Source organism: Lipotes vexillifer, unplaced genomic scaffold (genome assembly GCF_000442215.2).
Source record: "Lipotes vexillifer unplaced genomic scaffold, Lipotes_vexillifer_v1.1 scaffold645, whole genome shotgun sequence".
NCBI lineage: Eukaryota > Metazoa > Chordata > Mammalia > Artiodactyla > Lipotidae > Lipotes > Lipotes vexillifer.
Window position 1 is genome coordinate 1,900,114 of NW_006777439.1, and position 14,753 is coordinate 1,914,866.

Genomic DNA, 14,753 nt, shown 5'->3' on the forward strand with positions numbered 1-14,753 from the left:
GTTTAAACCTCCGCTTCATCCGCGGCATCCCACAGCCAGAGCAGTTAGAGGCGCCAGGCTTTTAACCTGACAATGATGTTGTATTTGAACAGCTGCGTAAAGGTTTAAAAGGTCTGTCGCACTGCCACTGCGGAGTTTTTTAAAAGGGGTTATTGTTTGGGCGAGGGCACTGTGAGGGGACAGCCGAAGCGGTCCCAAGGCCGATAGTAATGTCCAACGGCTGTTTCCACCGGGCCAGGGGAGATTCCTTTTGGGGAGGGGTGGACAAAGAGTTTGTTGGAAAAGGTCTTTGTGAAGAAGCGAGCGGGCTATTATGTCCCCCAGTAGGCTGAGCATCAGGCTCCAAAAAAAAAAAAAAAAAAAAGGTTCTGCTGAGGTAGAAACCCAATTTGCCCACAAGTTCAGTCTCTGGGCCTGAAATCCAAGGCCAGCCCATGACAGGACTAGTGTGGGGAGAAGAAAATACGGATGCCTTCCTGGACAGAGAACTGGTTTACGATCAGAGTTTCCAGGGCCCTTTTCCTCTCGCAGATGCAGGAAAGGGGATCTGGGAAGCCGGATTGGCTCCAGCGCCCTAGCTGGGGTCCCTCATCTAGGGCAAGCCTTTGGAAATCAAGGTTAAAGCTCCCTGCTGCTGCCCGGAGGCCACGGCTTCCGAAGGACCGCTCACCGCCTGCAACCAGAGAACAAGGAAGTTTCTCATAAAACTCTGAGTTTCCATGGTGGTGCTGGTGGTTGTTCTTTTAATGAGGTTGACCACAACCCCAGACTAAATCCTCTTTATAGAACTTTCCCTCACCAAAGGAAACAGAGGACTGAGGTTTCCCCACCTCCTTTTTCCCTCCCTTCCCTTACCCAAGCAGAATCGAATCATGTCAAATACTTTTAGGAATTGTCCAAAACTATAAAACTCAACTTCTGACAAAGGTATAGCTTTTACTATATGACAATTTGTGTTAAAACAAAAATTGACCTTCTTGGTTAGCAGCGAAGGGGAAAAATCAATAGTATAATTTTCAATAATTCTTAAAGCAAACACCATTATGCTAAAGCTTAACTATTAATCTTATCCTTTACAAAGTCTCAATTGATTTGTTAATAAAATATCTTCCCGTGTGTGGCAACAGCGGGTATAACTCTTTAAAAACCTTCAGAAGCCAGAAAATTACCAAGTAGCCCAAGAATGTAGATGAGAATTTTATTGATCACCCTGATTCTTCTTAATATGTATTAATAAATTCCACAACCTTTTGTACCTTGCACTTGTCAGAAACCAGTGCTTTTACAAAATCCATAAAAGGAAAACATTTTTCTGTGCAGAAGAGCCAAATGACACCTTTGCATCTCTCTCTCTCCTGCTTGGCCCAGTCAGTTTTCTAAAACTTCTGGAGTCTGAGGGCGAGAGTTTCCTCCTTTCCTAGAAAACATTCTTTTCTCTCTTCCTTCCTCTTTGCCCTCTACTATCAGGGCGTGTGGGGAGGGAATCCTCGGTTTAGTTGGTTTAGTTCTTCCGCTGGGAACCCGGGGGATGCTTTCGCGGATAGCGAACTGCTGGCGAGGGACTGTCTCCGGGCTGAAAGCTCCCAGCGGCCCGACCCTCAGAGACTGGGGTGTGGTTCCACGGAGAGCCGAAGGCTCGGGTAGCCCACCGGGGCGCGGAGGCGCCGGGGACTGGGGCGGGCGGGTCGAGTCAGAGGACAACGCCGGGGCCGGTCCGGTCCTCGGGGCTCCGCGGAGCCGGCCAGCTGCGTGGCCTCTCGGCTCTCGCGGCCCTTCTCGCCTCCGCTCCCCAGGATATCTTGGCCGCGTCTCCGCACCAGAGCCCTTTACTGTGGACCCTTGGGGTGGTATGTCTCAGAGCCTGGGGAATCCAACTCACCTTCCCAGGCTGCCTGGGACAAAATGAACCAGACTGGGCCCCCAACCCCGCCCTGGCCCCGGCCCTCTTGGGCGCCTTCTGCCTGGGCGTGTGCGGAGAATGCTTCTGTGTGCTGGCGCCACGGCGCCCCGGCTTCCCTCCCTGCGTGTGTCCTCCCGGAGACCCCTCAGGCCGAGCCTTTCCTTCCGCCTGCGGGGCCCAGCGGCTGGAGTGGGGGACGCGAGTGGGGCGGGCCGGCCGAGCGAGCCCTGGGAGGCTGGCGGACGGCGGAGAGTGCTGGGCCGGTTATCTCCAGCGCGCACTATCGCGGGCGCGTAGTAGATGTCGCTGTTGTCCGTGCTTACGCGGCCGGCTGGCCGGGCTCTGGAGCACGTGACCTGCGAGGAGGCTGCGGCTCAAGGCCATTTTCCAATCTCATTGGCTTGGTTGTCATGTGGTCGGCAGAGGCATCCACAATTACACGGGGAATGTTTTCCTAGAGATGTCAGCCTACAAAGGACACAATCTCTCTTCTTCAAATTCCTCCCCAAAATGTCCTTTCCCAACAGCTCTCCTGCTGCTAATACTTTTTTAGTAGATTCCTTGATCAGTGCCTGCAGGAGTGACAGTTTTTATTCGAGCAGCGCCGGCATGTACATGCCACCACCTAGCGCAGACATGGGGACCTATGGAATGCAAACCTGTGGACTACTCCCGTCTCTGGCCAAAAGAGAAGTGAACCACCAAAATATGGGTATGAATGTGCATCCGTATATACCTCAAGTAGACAGTTGGACAGACCCGAACAGATCTTGTCGAATAGAGCAACCTGTTACACAGCAAATCCCTACTTGCTCCTTCACCACCAACATTAAGGAAGAATCCAATTGCTGCATGTATTCTGATAAGCGCAACAAACTCATTTCTGCTGAGGTCCCTTCGTACCAGAGGCTGGTCCCTGAGTCCTGTCCCGTTGAGAACCCTGAGGTTCCTGTCCCTGGATATTTTAGACTGAGTCAGACCTACGCCACCGGGAAAACCCAAGAGTACAATAACAGCCCCGAAGGCAGCTCCACAGTCATGCTCCAGCTCAACCCTCGCGGCGCGGCCAAGACGCAGCTCTCGGCCGCCCAGCTGCAGATGGAAAAGAAGATGAACGAGCCCGCAAGTGGCCAGGAGCCCGCCAAAGTCTCCCAGGTGGAGAGCCCCGAGGCCAAGGGCGGCCTTCCAGAAGAGAGGAGCTGCCTGACTGAGGTCTCTGTGTCCAGTCCCGAAGTACAGGAGAAGGAAAGCAAAGGTCGGTATGAGCAGAGTTGCCACCCCAGCGGGGCGCGCAGCCCGGGAACCCAGCAGAGAGAGGGAACGCCTGGGTGCCCAGTGCCGAACCCGGCAGCCTGGGGCCCCGACTGGCAAGTGCCACTCCTCCCCACTCTCAGAGGGGCAATCTTAGTCCCGAGATGGTTTCCGCTTTTCCCGCGCTGCCCTCGCCCTCCTGGCTACTCCTGGCCCCGCGCTGATGGCGCCCCGGCAGAGGAAGGGCTTGCTGGCTTTATTTTTCCTGAGCTAGACCTGAAATGCAACAAAAGAGCGCAAATGAGACCTGCGGCTGCTAAACACGGCCTAAGAACCGCCTTTCTCCTGCTCAGATTTGTAGTCCCAGACCTGCCTTTCACCCAATGATGATTTTAAGCTGGTCCAAGGCACCGCGTTCGTGTTCAAGTGTATGCACCCCGCATCCTGCGAGCTTGGGGGCCCGCAAGGGGAATGAGGTAGCTGGGCCGGTTGGTGCTTGGGCCGGAGAAAGAGCAGGGCTCCTTGACTCTGCGGAGCTAGGTAACCTTGGCTTTGTCTGGGGAAAGTGCCGCAAGCTTTGCAATCCATTTGCAAAGGGGGCAAAGGCAGAAGGGGGAGAGAATGGAATGTGTGTGGCCCACCCAGCAGGGCCAGCCTGAGGACTGGGCAGGGCAAAGAGCCAGGGGCTCTGGCTTTTCTGCCCCTGATCCTCTCCCCCAGTGCTCAGAGTTGGGCCACAGCAAGGAGCTACATTTCTGGGAGAATGTTTTTGTGTGGGGGCAAGAAGGCATAAGAATTCAGGAAATTCTTGGGCACGCAACGATGCCCAAGCAGGGCGGAGAAGGTGTACTCGGTTATCTTTTGAAAGAGAATTGGTACCTATAAACCTGGCTGTGCGGGGCTCCCTGCCTGCCTAGGAGAAGTGGGAAAGAGGTGGCAGACATGGGGATCTGAGGAAGCAGTGGGGTTTGTAGGCTTGTCAGGCTGTGTCTTGCTTCTTCCACTCTAGTCCTGTTGTAAGATGATCACTTAGAATGTTGCTGGTGAGATCCTGAAAGTTTACTGTTGTACTAATATTTTGTGCAGGTCAGAAAGGAGAAAGAGAGAGAGAGAGAGAGAGAGGGAGGGAGAGAACGCTGACATAGAGAGCAAGAGTACCCACCTATCGTGTCATTTGGGGTATTTTAACTAATCTGGCATCATTTACAAATCCCTTCCAGGGCCTACTTCGTGTGAGTAATGTGTAATACCAGCATTTCCCAAAGGGCCTGGCTGCCAGAGGGGTCATGGCCAAGGGTACATTTGAACAGACTGAGAGAAAAAAAAATTCTTGATTTTTTTTCTTCTTCTCCCTTTAATTTTGTTAGAGGAAATCAAGTCTGATACTCCAACCAGCAATTGGCTCACTGCAAAGAGTGGCAGAAAGAAGAGGTGCCCTTACACTAAGCACCAAACGCTGGAATTAGAAAAAGAGTTCTTGTTCAATATGTACCTCACCCGCGAGCGCCGCCTAGAGATCAGTAAGAGCGTTAACCTCACCGACAGGCAGGTCAAGATTTGGTTTCAAAACCGCCGAATGAAACTCAAGAAGATGAGCCGAGAGAACCGGATCCGAGAACTGACCGCCAACCTCACCTTCTCTTAGGTCCGAGGCCCGTCAGAGGCCAGGATCGGAGAGGGGGCACCGACTTCCAGGGCCGAGTGTTGGAGGACTGGGAAGGCGGACACAAAACCTTCATTGCTCTTTGTTTTTTGATTTTGATTTTGTTTTTTTTTGTTTCCTGCTAGAATGTGACTTTGGGGTCATTCTGTTCGTGCTGCAAGTGATCTGTAATCTCTATGAGTATATATATATATATATATATATATATATATATATATATATAAACTAGCACATGTAATTTATTATTTTTTTCATCGTAATGCAGGGTAACTATTACTGAGAATTTTCGTTTGGATCTTAACTTATTGGAACTGTAGAGCATCCATCAATCCACTCGTCCATCCAGCAATGTGACTTTTTCATGTTTTTCCTAACACAAAGGTCTGTGTGTGTGGTTAGTTCATGAGCTCATGGCGTTTTGAGTACATCCAGTACTTAAAAGTACTTTTACATATATATTTTAAAAAGATTAAGAAAACCCACAAGCTTTGGGGGGAGGGACTAAAAAAGCACATTACAATGTATCTTTTTGCAAATGAGTTTAGCAATTGTCCTTGGTGAGATGGAATATTGAGAATTTGCCTTGTAGCCTTTCCCTTGTGGTGCATCTATGGTTTGGTAGAAGTACAACAGCAACCTGTCCTTTCTGTGCATGTTCTGGTCGCATGTATAATGCAATAAACTCTGGAAACGAGTGTACTCCCTCTGCTTTCTGAAATGGAAATATGTTACGGTGGAAATGAAAGACTTTGGTGAGATTGTCTTCCTGTTAAACTGCTTGTTTGCGGCAGTTGACTGGGTGGTAGAGAGCAGGGGAGGGGAAATGGGAGAGAAAAGCTGAAGGGGGTCTTTGGTGCTGAAATTGGGCAGTGGTCAGGGGAGTGATAATCCAGACTGTGTGTACTGTTTTCCTAGCTGGGAAGAAGGAGGGTCCCCTCTCCCCCTCCCCCCATGATAGTAACATAATTGATTTGTCAGTGGGTGTGAGCTTCCCCTCTAGTCTCAGCCTGGTAAGTTAAGCCTGTGCCCAAACCGCATTTTCCTCGCAGCTCCCCACTTGTGTGTCTTCCTCTCTTTGGTTTTGGTTGTGTTATTTTTAATGCTTTCAGTGGAGTCTTGGAGATTTCTGGCTCGTGTGCCATCATCAGGGGCTGGGTTGAAATCTGTCTTGCCCACCTGGAAGCCGCCAGGCCTCCATTATAGGAGCAAGGACAAGCAGCAACTTAGCATTGCATCGGATCCAATTCAGCCCCCATCTCCCTCACCCCCATCCCCATCCCCATCCCCAGAACTTAGCATTGCATCGGATCCAATTCAGCCCCCATCTCCCTCCCCCCCATCCCCATCCCCATCCCCACCCCACCCCCATCCCAAGCGCAAGACAGCCAGGCCAAAGTGAAGTCGAGGATGGGTGAGTTTTCCCATCCCACGTTGCCCTGGTTTCCTTGTGGAAGGATTTTATGCTCAGTCATTACCTTTTGGTGGCCTACATGAAAAAATTTTTTAAAGGAAGAAAAGGTTTTCCCCAGTTAATCCTCCCCCTATTTAATTACAAAATGCTGGTTGGAGCCATTGTACATGGGAGGCAAGAAAATATACGAAGGGTGACCGAAAGAGAATTTACAGATAAATATGACTTCCCATGAAATCCAATGTTCCAGCTACCACCATGGCTCAGAAAACTCCAGCCAGCTTTCACGTGTGTGTGTGTGTGTGTGTGTGTGTGTGTGTGTGTGTGTATAGATAGATAGATAGATAGATTGCAGGATCCTCAGCCCAAGAGACGAGGCCAATAGTAAACTTTAGTCTGGCCAGGGAGAAGAGAGGAGAGGCCTTTGGGGGGATGATCTGACAGAGAATTCGTTACCCCATGTTGTACTGTGGTTTCAGAGGGTCTCCGATAGATTCAAGCAGCTTCACAAAACACGTCCTTTTCATTTGTCCCCTTTTTTAGGGGGTCTGAGCCTTAAAACCCTCATCCAAGGAGTATTTGGGAGACTCAATATTTATTCAGAGTTTTAAACTTCCTCCCGAAAACGAAAAGTCTTTCCCAGTTCCAAGACAGAACCCTTTAGGGGAGCCATTTCCTAGGGTGGAAGAGGGATGGCTGCGTATCAGTGCCAGGTTGGGAACACTGGAATAGATTTGCCCAGACCTCCATTGGTTAGGCAGAAGAGGAGGGCAATTTTAGCTTCTCAGTTTACCCCCCGCGATGTGGGGAGCACCATTCGTTGTTGACAGGGGGCCATGTCTTGGAGGAAAACCCGTGCTGCAGGCAAAGGCAGCTCCTCTGGAATAAAATCAGAAAGCCACTGGCAAAGGCAATCGATTAGGCCATAAATAGCCATTTCCCCCCTTCCTTTCCGGGGCTCGAGGTGGGCTGGGAGCCCTCCAAGGGTGCGCTGGGCAACTTGTAGAGCGAGGAATATATCCTCCACCGCCGGCGGCCCGGCTGCTTTTGTCTCGGCTCCCAGCCGGGCTTCCGAGGCTCTGTACCATGGATTTGGGAGTGACAATGGGCATTTCCCTCAGATTCAAGGCTGCCCAGCCTTACTTTTGGAGGCTTTAAAAAAAAGAAAAAGAAAAAAGAAAAAGAAAGAACAGAATTCCTAAGAGAGTAGCCCAAGGACCAAGCCATTTAAAAGACATATCCGGAATCCACTCAGAGGCCTTTAAATGGGAACCACGGGAATCGGCCTGGCCCAGGGAGATGCTGGCCTCTTTGAGGCGAGTCGGGGGCAGGGGGCAGGGGGCAGCGGGTGGGAGCGGGCCTGCTCTACAATCTGGGTTTTGCCCTATGGCGTGTTCTCTTCCAGGACCTTTCCAGAAGTCCCGAAGAAGACAAGGCACCCTGGCCGCCACTGCCCGCGCGGTGCCCACTGCCAGCTTGCGGACACTTCCGAGGGCAGACAGAGCCCGGGCGGTGGCCGCCGCCACGCCCAGCCCACGGGCCAGGCCGCCCCAGCTCACCCCCTCGGGCCTCGGCGTGTGCTCAGCCTCACGTCGGGGGTGTGTGTGGCTGCGAGCGCGTGTGAGTGTGGTAGGGGGAGGGGGCCCTCCGAGCTGCTCCATCCGTCCGTTTTATTAGGGACACATTAATCTATAATCAAATACACCTCATAAAATTTTTATTGAAAGGCATAATATCATTACAGAGGTCTTCCACCTGTTTTAAACAACACGACAAGCTGTGAGAGAGCGTGTGTGTGGGTATGCGTAGGGAGGGGGGGGGTTTGGGTCAGGAGAGAGGCACGGGGAGAAGAACTCCCCTCGGGCGCCGGGGGGCCGCCTCCGAAGACCGTCCTGTCTCGGGCCGCACCGGCTCTGCGCTCCCCACCCCCTCCCCGGGCTACTCTGGGCTCTGCCAAGTGCTGGGTGCGCCCAGGACGCACGGCCGGTAGCTCGGAGCCCAGGCACTGGGGAGGCAGCACCAGCTCGGGACTGCAAGACCGAGTGCGGCCAGAAGTGGGGAACAAATAGTCCCCAGCGCCTCCTCCGGCCGCGATCGGGCGTGTGGTCCCAGCCGCCGCCGGGCTGGCCGAGTCAGGCTGGGCTGAGCCCGGCGCACGGGTCGGGACCCGCGGGCTCTAATTGCCGCGCTTATGTTGATGATTTTTTTTTTTTTTTAATCACAGCAGCCCCCAGTTTAGCGGACTGATTTACTCCCGGTATTGGTAAATATGATCACGTGGGCCGCGCGACCAATGGTGGAGGCTGCAGCCTGCGAACTAGTCGGCGGCTCGGGCGCCGGCGGGGAGCGGCGCGGCGGCGGGCAGTGTAACCTTGGGTGGGAGCGCACGGCGCCTCAAAATGTCGTCCAGTGGCACCCTCAGCAACTACTACGTGGACTCGCTCATAGGCCATGAGGGCGACGAAGTGTTCGCCGCGCGCTTCGGACCTCCAGGGCCTGGCGCGCAGGGCAGGCCCGCAGGTGTGGCCGACAGCCCGGCCGCTGCCGCCGCCGCCGCCGAGTTTGCCTCGTGTAGTTTCGCCCCCAAATCGGCCGTGTTCTCCGCCTCGTGGTCCGCGGTGCCCGCCCAGGCCCCAGCGGCGGCGGCGATGAGCGGCCTCTACCACCCATACGTGCCCCCGCCGCCCCTGGCCGCCGCCGCCTCCGAGCCCGGCCGCTACATGCGCTCCTGGATGGAGCCGCTGTCCGGCTTCCCGGGCGGTGCGGGCGGTGGCGGAGGCGACGGTGGCCCGGGCCCCGGTCCCAGCCCTGGCCCCAGCGGTCCACCCAACGGGCGCCACTACGGGATTAAGCCTGAAAATGGAGCGGCACCGGCCGCCGCCACCGCCGCCACCACCACCTCCACCTCCACCTCCTCCTCCACTTCCTCGTCTTCCTCCTCCAAACGGACTGAGTGCTCCGCGGCCCGGGAGTCCCAGGGGAGCGGCGGCCCCGAGTTCTCGTGCAACTCGTTCCTACGGGACAAGGCGGCAGCAGTGGCTGGGGGAACCGGGCCCGGGGCGGGGATCGGGTCTGGGTCCGGGGCAGGCGGCTCATCGGAGCCCTCGGCTCGCAGCGACCACCCGAGCCCGGGCTGCCCGCTGAAGGAGGAGGAGAAGCAGCATCCGCAGCCGCCGCAGCAGCAACTTGACCCAAGTAAGTGCAAAAGAAATTGCCCCCTGATTTATTGCTGAAACCTGTAAGGCTCGAATGTGCAAAACTGATAGTTTTACTAACCTATAAAAACGTCTAGACGCCTACCCTAGCCTAGGCGAGCAACACGCATCCATAAAAAAGCTTCCCATAACCACCTACCCTGGGCGCGCGGTTTGTACGGTAAACAGAGCGCGGGCATTAAGGCTTTTTATGATAATTCCCCCCAAGTTGTGAAAAGCAGCCATCCTCGGTGAAATTAATTTAACGACCTCTCTCCCCCACCCTGTCGTCTCTCCCTGCCTCCCCTCCGCCCCTCACTCCCCTTCTCCAAACACCCCTCTTCATAGACAACCCCGCAGCAAACTGGATCCACGCTCGCTCCACCCGGAAAAAGCGCTGTCCCTACACCAAATACCAGACGCTTGAGCTGGAGAAGGAATTCCTCTTCAACATGTACCTCACCCGGGACCGGCGCTATGAGGTGGCAAGGATTCTGAACCTCACAGAGAGACAGGTCAAAATCTGGTTCCAGAACCGTAGGATGAAGATGAAAAAGATGAGCAAGGAGAAATGCCCCAAAGGAGACTGACCCGGCGCGGCGCCGGTGGGACCGCTCGGCTTTGCAGTGGCAGAGGGTTTTTGTGTGTGGGTGGGTGCTGGATTTCCAGAAGTTCTCCAGCGATTCGGACATTTCCCCCCACCCCGGCCTTTTTTTTTTTTTTTTTTTAGGTAGAAGTGACTGTGTGGTTGGTTTCTGTGAGGTATTTTGGGGACTGTATTTGCTCGCTTATGTGTTGGAGAAACCAAGTGGCTTTGGGGTGTTGCCCTATCCCGCTCCCCTGTTTCCTGTCCCTTTGGTTCCTTAGGAAATGCTATATTTTGTGAGTGCACGCCGGCTTGAGGAGCCATCTCCTGTGTAAATGTCCCCTATGTTCCTGAAAAGTGCTGTAGTTTAGCCCCCAGCGCTGCTCAAGCAGGGGCCAAGCGCACCCCACTTCCGACAGCGAAGGCAGAGCGACGACAATGAGGAAGCCGGCCTAGGCTGAGTCCCGGCCGTGTTGCCCACTGGTTACGGAAGCCCACTTTCCTCAGGGAGCCCGCGGGCCCTCCACTGAGACCTGGAATGAGGCCGAGAGAGGAGCCCAGGGCCTCCGGTGGGTCGGGGGTTTCTTCTCAGGGCACTGGAGGAGCCGCTCTCTCCCCGGGAGGGCTTGGCTCCAGTGGGCAGCCGCGGGTGTAGGCCCTCCTGGCTCCTGCCTGAGGACCAGTTGTAAATGTTACCGCTTCCTACCAATAAATGCTGACCTGATCAAATGGAGCCCAGACGCTGGCCCTGAACATTGTGTGCTTGCTTTCTCCGGCTCTCTGCAAAATGTCACCCTCATGGGACTTTCCCCCCATCCCTGGGAAGGAGACGCTGCTAAAAATCCGGGGCCCTTCCACCTGAGAGGTCTCTCTGATGTGCCTCTGAGTCTCCCTTTGGGTGGGCAGACCCAGCCTTGAGCCCGGCCCCTGGTGGCACTTGGCCGTCCTCCCCCGGCCGCCTAGCCTGCTTCCAGTGCCTCTGCGACCTCTGTGCCCTGGGCCCAGTGTCAGCCTTGCAGCGGTGCCAGCGGCCCCACGGGCTCTAGAAGCCAGGCACCCTCTCGCTGGGGCTTTAACATACCGTGCCCCACCTCTGCCTCTGCTCATGGAGTCGCAGCCATCGACACCCCGTCTCCAAACCAGGGAGAGGCCAGTTCTGCACTCTGGGGCAACTCTTCCACGTCCGCGGGGCTGGCTGGCTGGCTCCGGGAGGGCTGAACCGGGTAGACCGTGAGCTTCCGCTCCTCCCCACGGGAGCCCCAAAGTGACCTTAGCAGATCAAAATGGTCAAGGCTCTCCTCCGCAGCTATCCCCACCCCGCTGCCCCTCCCCCTACCCAGTTTCTGGGTTGTTAGCCCCCAGCTCGGCCCTCTGAGGGCCGCGTTCAGAGGCTAAAATGAAGGTCATTGTAAGTGAAGGATCGGGCCCAGCCCAGCCTTTGCAGGCCGGAGAGGCAGGCGCCGGGCGGCCTGGGCTGGGCGGAAGGCGGGGGCGATGGCAGAGTTTGGGGGGATCCGGCCGAAAGAGGGGACTTGAAGGAAAAGCAGAGGGGGGCTGGGAGGGAACCGCAAGGCCCAGATCCGGCAGAAGGTGCTGCGTACCCCCGCCCCTGCGGCCAACCCGATACCTTGGGCTCTTTGAAAACAGGAAGAGACAAGGTGTCATAAAGCCATCGAGCCGGCGAGACGTCTGGAGGTAATGAGTTTACGACAAGCCCGGCGCTTCTCTTTGAAACCATCTCATTTTGATGTTTGTGTTTGTGGGAGGAAAGGAGAAATGCAGACAAAACTGGGTCTTAAAATCTGGACAATAAAATGTAAACAGGACTCTGTTGGACTAAGAAGGCAGGGGCTTGGGACCCCCGGATGAGGTGTGAGCACCTAGGGAATAAAAATGGAGGGCGGTAGGAAGGAGGAGACGATATATTTCTGATTTTTAAAATGGGTTGGGTATTAGAAGTAGCCGGTGGGTGGCTCTCAATAATATTTGACTATAGCCGCCTTCTAGCTTGTACTTTAAAAAAGAGAAAAATAGGCCTGTTATTTGGGGGTGGGAGAGTTAGTGATCTTGGGTCATTTACTTAGGCCGAGTGTCCCCCAGCCGCATGGTCGGCGGGAAAAGATGCAGTTACTTAAATGACCTTTCACAAAAATATCTGACCCTCCACTGCAAACCTCGTAGCAGAAAGGTTGTTGGAAATTATATATATTTGCTTATAGAAAAATTAATCGTTACAGCTGAATTAGAGGAAAGAATTTTTGAAAATGAGAAAAAAGATTAACCTCTCAGGACACACCTAAACTGATTAAAGTCTTGGCTTTAAAAAAAAAAAAACAAGTGGAATGCTTAGTCAATTCACTTCACTATGTGACTTTTGATATAAATTTAATGTCTCATTTATTGTGCATAGAAGTTCCAGTGAACACCGCCCAACAGGGCCTTTTCAGACAGCCATTCAGAGATACAGCAAAAAGCTTTTAATTTGACTTCTATCCCCCCTCCATTGTCCAGTGAAATGGGCCTGAAGCATTAAAATTACAAAGTTAAAGTAGCAAATATTCACGATTTAATGCTAAGTGTAACGGCTTTAAAAGAAAAAAATTAACAAATGTAACTTCTATAATTTCTTAGTTGTTGAAGTCCCTGGATCCATTGGGGAAAAAAACAGGCCTGTTGCAGTTGATATTCAGAAAGTTGTGATTTTTAAAAATCTAGCCCATCCTATAATTGTGGGCGATTACAGAATGGGGACTTACTGTGTCTGGCAAAAGAAGGGCTGGAAGCTTTTGAAAAAGACACTACTGGAAGCTCCTGGGAGCCCAAATATCTTTGGCATTCAGGAGCCCCTGTTTGCTGCACTTGACTCGTCGACAAAGGGATGAAGCATTATTAGCGTCAGTGATCCAAGCCCCAGTCAAACTAAAGAACAAGATTGGAAATGGTTTGTGTCGAATAAAGAGAAGTTAAGCTCCGTCGGCTAGAGATGGCATTTGGCCACTAGAGAGCGCCGTTGCTCCACTTTGTGATAGTAAAGCTGGAGTTGCGGCGGAAGAAGGTTTTGATTAAAGATACAATCTTATTTTAAATTCCAAATTAGGATAAATTTAAGCAAAAAGAAGCAATGTGCACTGTTAAATTCTCCGGAAGGGTTTGTTACTTATAAAATTTTGGCTTAGGATTTCAGAAAATTTGGACTACGGCACAGCTGAAACTATAAAACGTTATGGTAAGTCAATGCATTGTATCAGAACAGAAATGTGTAAAAGCATACATCTTTATTTACGAAGTTAATCGCACTCTGTTCCCATTCAGATTATAAACAGAATGCTTGAAGGAAAAAAAAAACAACCAAAAAACTAAGTGTTTTGTCCCAGGAGGAAATGTTGTGTTATAATGTTTTCTTAATTAGGCCAGAATGCATAGAAATGAATTCTGTAGGGTTTCTTTCTCGCTCCACGCCCTCCCGCCCCAGGAATCATAAAGTTCTAGAAGGTGCCTTGTATTATTGAGATCTAGGCTCGTTCTTCTTTTCCCCCCATTCCATTCCAAAACCCACTATCGAGGGTTTAAACACGCACACGCACACACGCCAGTGAAATAAAAAGGCACAATTGCATTCCAAGGCTTTATTGAAAATAATACTCTTTTAATTGGGTATTTGCAAGGTTGGAGTACAAATCGTTAACTGTCAGAATCAGTTCGTTCGCTTTCGGATTTAAAGGAAATTTTACCTGGCGATAACTGGCAGAAAACAACAAGAAACCCTTACCCGTCACCATGCCGACAACAAAAGCCTCCTTGCACTCCCTGCTAATTTAAAAGTTAAGCAAAGCATGCCTTTATCATTTGATTCATTAGAAATCCGTTTACCTTAATCATTTTCAGCTATTCCCTGTAGAAACAATTGAGTCTTAAACGTTATCTTGTTATGCCTTTCCATCTCGACCTTATTTTCTCCATTTGCAAAATATGATATTCAGCCCACTCGGACTGACCTCAGGAGCTCACTCACAAGCTGGGCCAACCCACAAGGAGAGAGGGGTAGTTGAAATCACTCGCCTGCTGCACCTTTGGGAGCCGTCTGGGGGTTCTAGACGTTCGCATTTGGCGTGAAAAGCCGGGGAGGTGTGTTTTAGCTTTAGCTGGAGCCTCCTCGGTGGGCTCGGGAGTGTTTCTGAGGTCGGTTCCCAAGGCCGGTGGGCCTGGCGCCCTCAACAACAATGGATCATCCCAAGGAGAAGGGTCACCCAAAGAACCCACGAAAAAGGCAGAATAGGCAAAGGAAAACGCACTCAAATGTAGAGACCTATTACATTTATTGGACATGAAAACTGGAGGGGGGAGTGGGAGATGTGGGGAAGAGAAGGCTAACGGTGGTGTAACGCCAAGCGGCTTCAAAGCGAGTTTCTAAAATCAGGAATATTTTGCCGATTCACACTCGATTTCCCCACATGACACGGGACGTTCCTCTTCCTCATCGCTCATAAGCTAGAGCGAGCTTTCTCTCTTTTTTTTCTTTTGGAAAAATCGGTAACTTTTAAAGCTGAGCCCGGCACCCGCTCTCGGCGGTAACTTCACCGGCTTGTTGGATGAACTAGAATCGTCAGAATACGCGCGCCGCCTGTAGCTGCTTGGAACCGGCGCGATCCGAAAGCCGGCCCTGAGGCTCCTTGGGGGGACTCGCGGGCGTCGGTCCCCCGTGCTCCGCCCGGGGCCACCGCCTGCCCTGGTCCGCTCCGCGCAGGGGC

General features: G+C 52.7%; 2 protein-coding genes across 2 annotated transcripts; both read left to right on the top strand.

Moving 5' to 3' along the window:
• Window positions 1–2,200: 2,200 nt before the first annotated feature.
• On the top strand, window positions 2,201–5,510 carry HOXD10 (homeobox D10). The gene is made up of 2 exons (XM_007451090.1): window positions 2,201–3,155; window positions 4,519–5,510. Exons 1-2 carry the CDS (start codon window positions 2,201–2,203, stop codon window positions 4,794–4,796), a joined length of 1,233 nt encoding a protein of 410 aa, XP_007451152.1. The 3' UTR covers window positions 4,797–5,510.
• A 3,000-nt stretch (window positions 5,511–8,510) lies between these two features.
• On the top strand, window positions 8,511–10,738 carry HOXD9 (homeobox D9). The gene is made up of 2 exons (XM_007451089.1): window positions 8,511–9,420; window positions 9,768–10,738. The coding sequence occupies exons 1-2, from the start codon at window positions 8,625–8,627 to the stop codon at window positions 10,007–10,009; spliced, it is 1,038 nt and encodes a 345-aa protein (XP_007451151.1). The 5' UTR covers window positions 8,511–8,624; the 3' UTR covers window positions 10,010–10,738.
• Window positions 10,739–14,753: the final 4,015 nt, after the last annotated feature.

Coding starts and splice junctions, on each gene's coding strand:
- HOXD10 (XM_007451090.1), top strand. CDS start 2,201: ATGTCGCTGTTGTCCGTGCTTACGCGGCCGGCTGGCCGGGCTCTGGAG. Junction 3,156..4,518: donor ACAGGAGAAGGAAAGCAAAG/GTCGGTATGAGC, acceptor TAATTTTGTTAG/AGGAAATCAAGTCTGATACT.
- HOXD9 (XM_007451089.1), top strand. CDS start 8,625: ATGTCGTCCAGTGGCACCCTCAGCAACTACTACGTGGACTCGCTCATA. Junction 9,421..9,767: donor GCAGCAGCAACTTGACCCAA/GTAAGTGCAAAA, acceptor CCCTCTTCATAG/ACAACCCCGCAGCAAACTGG.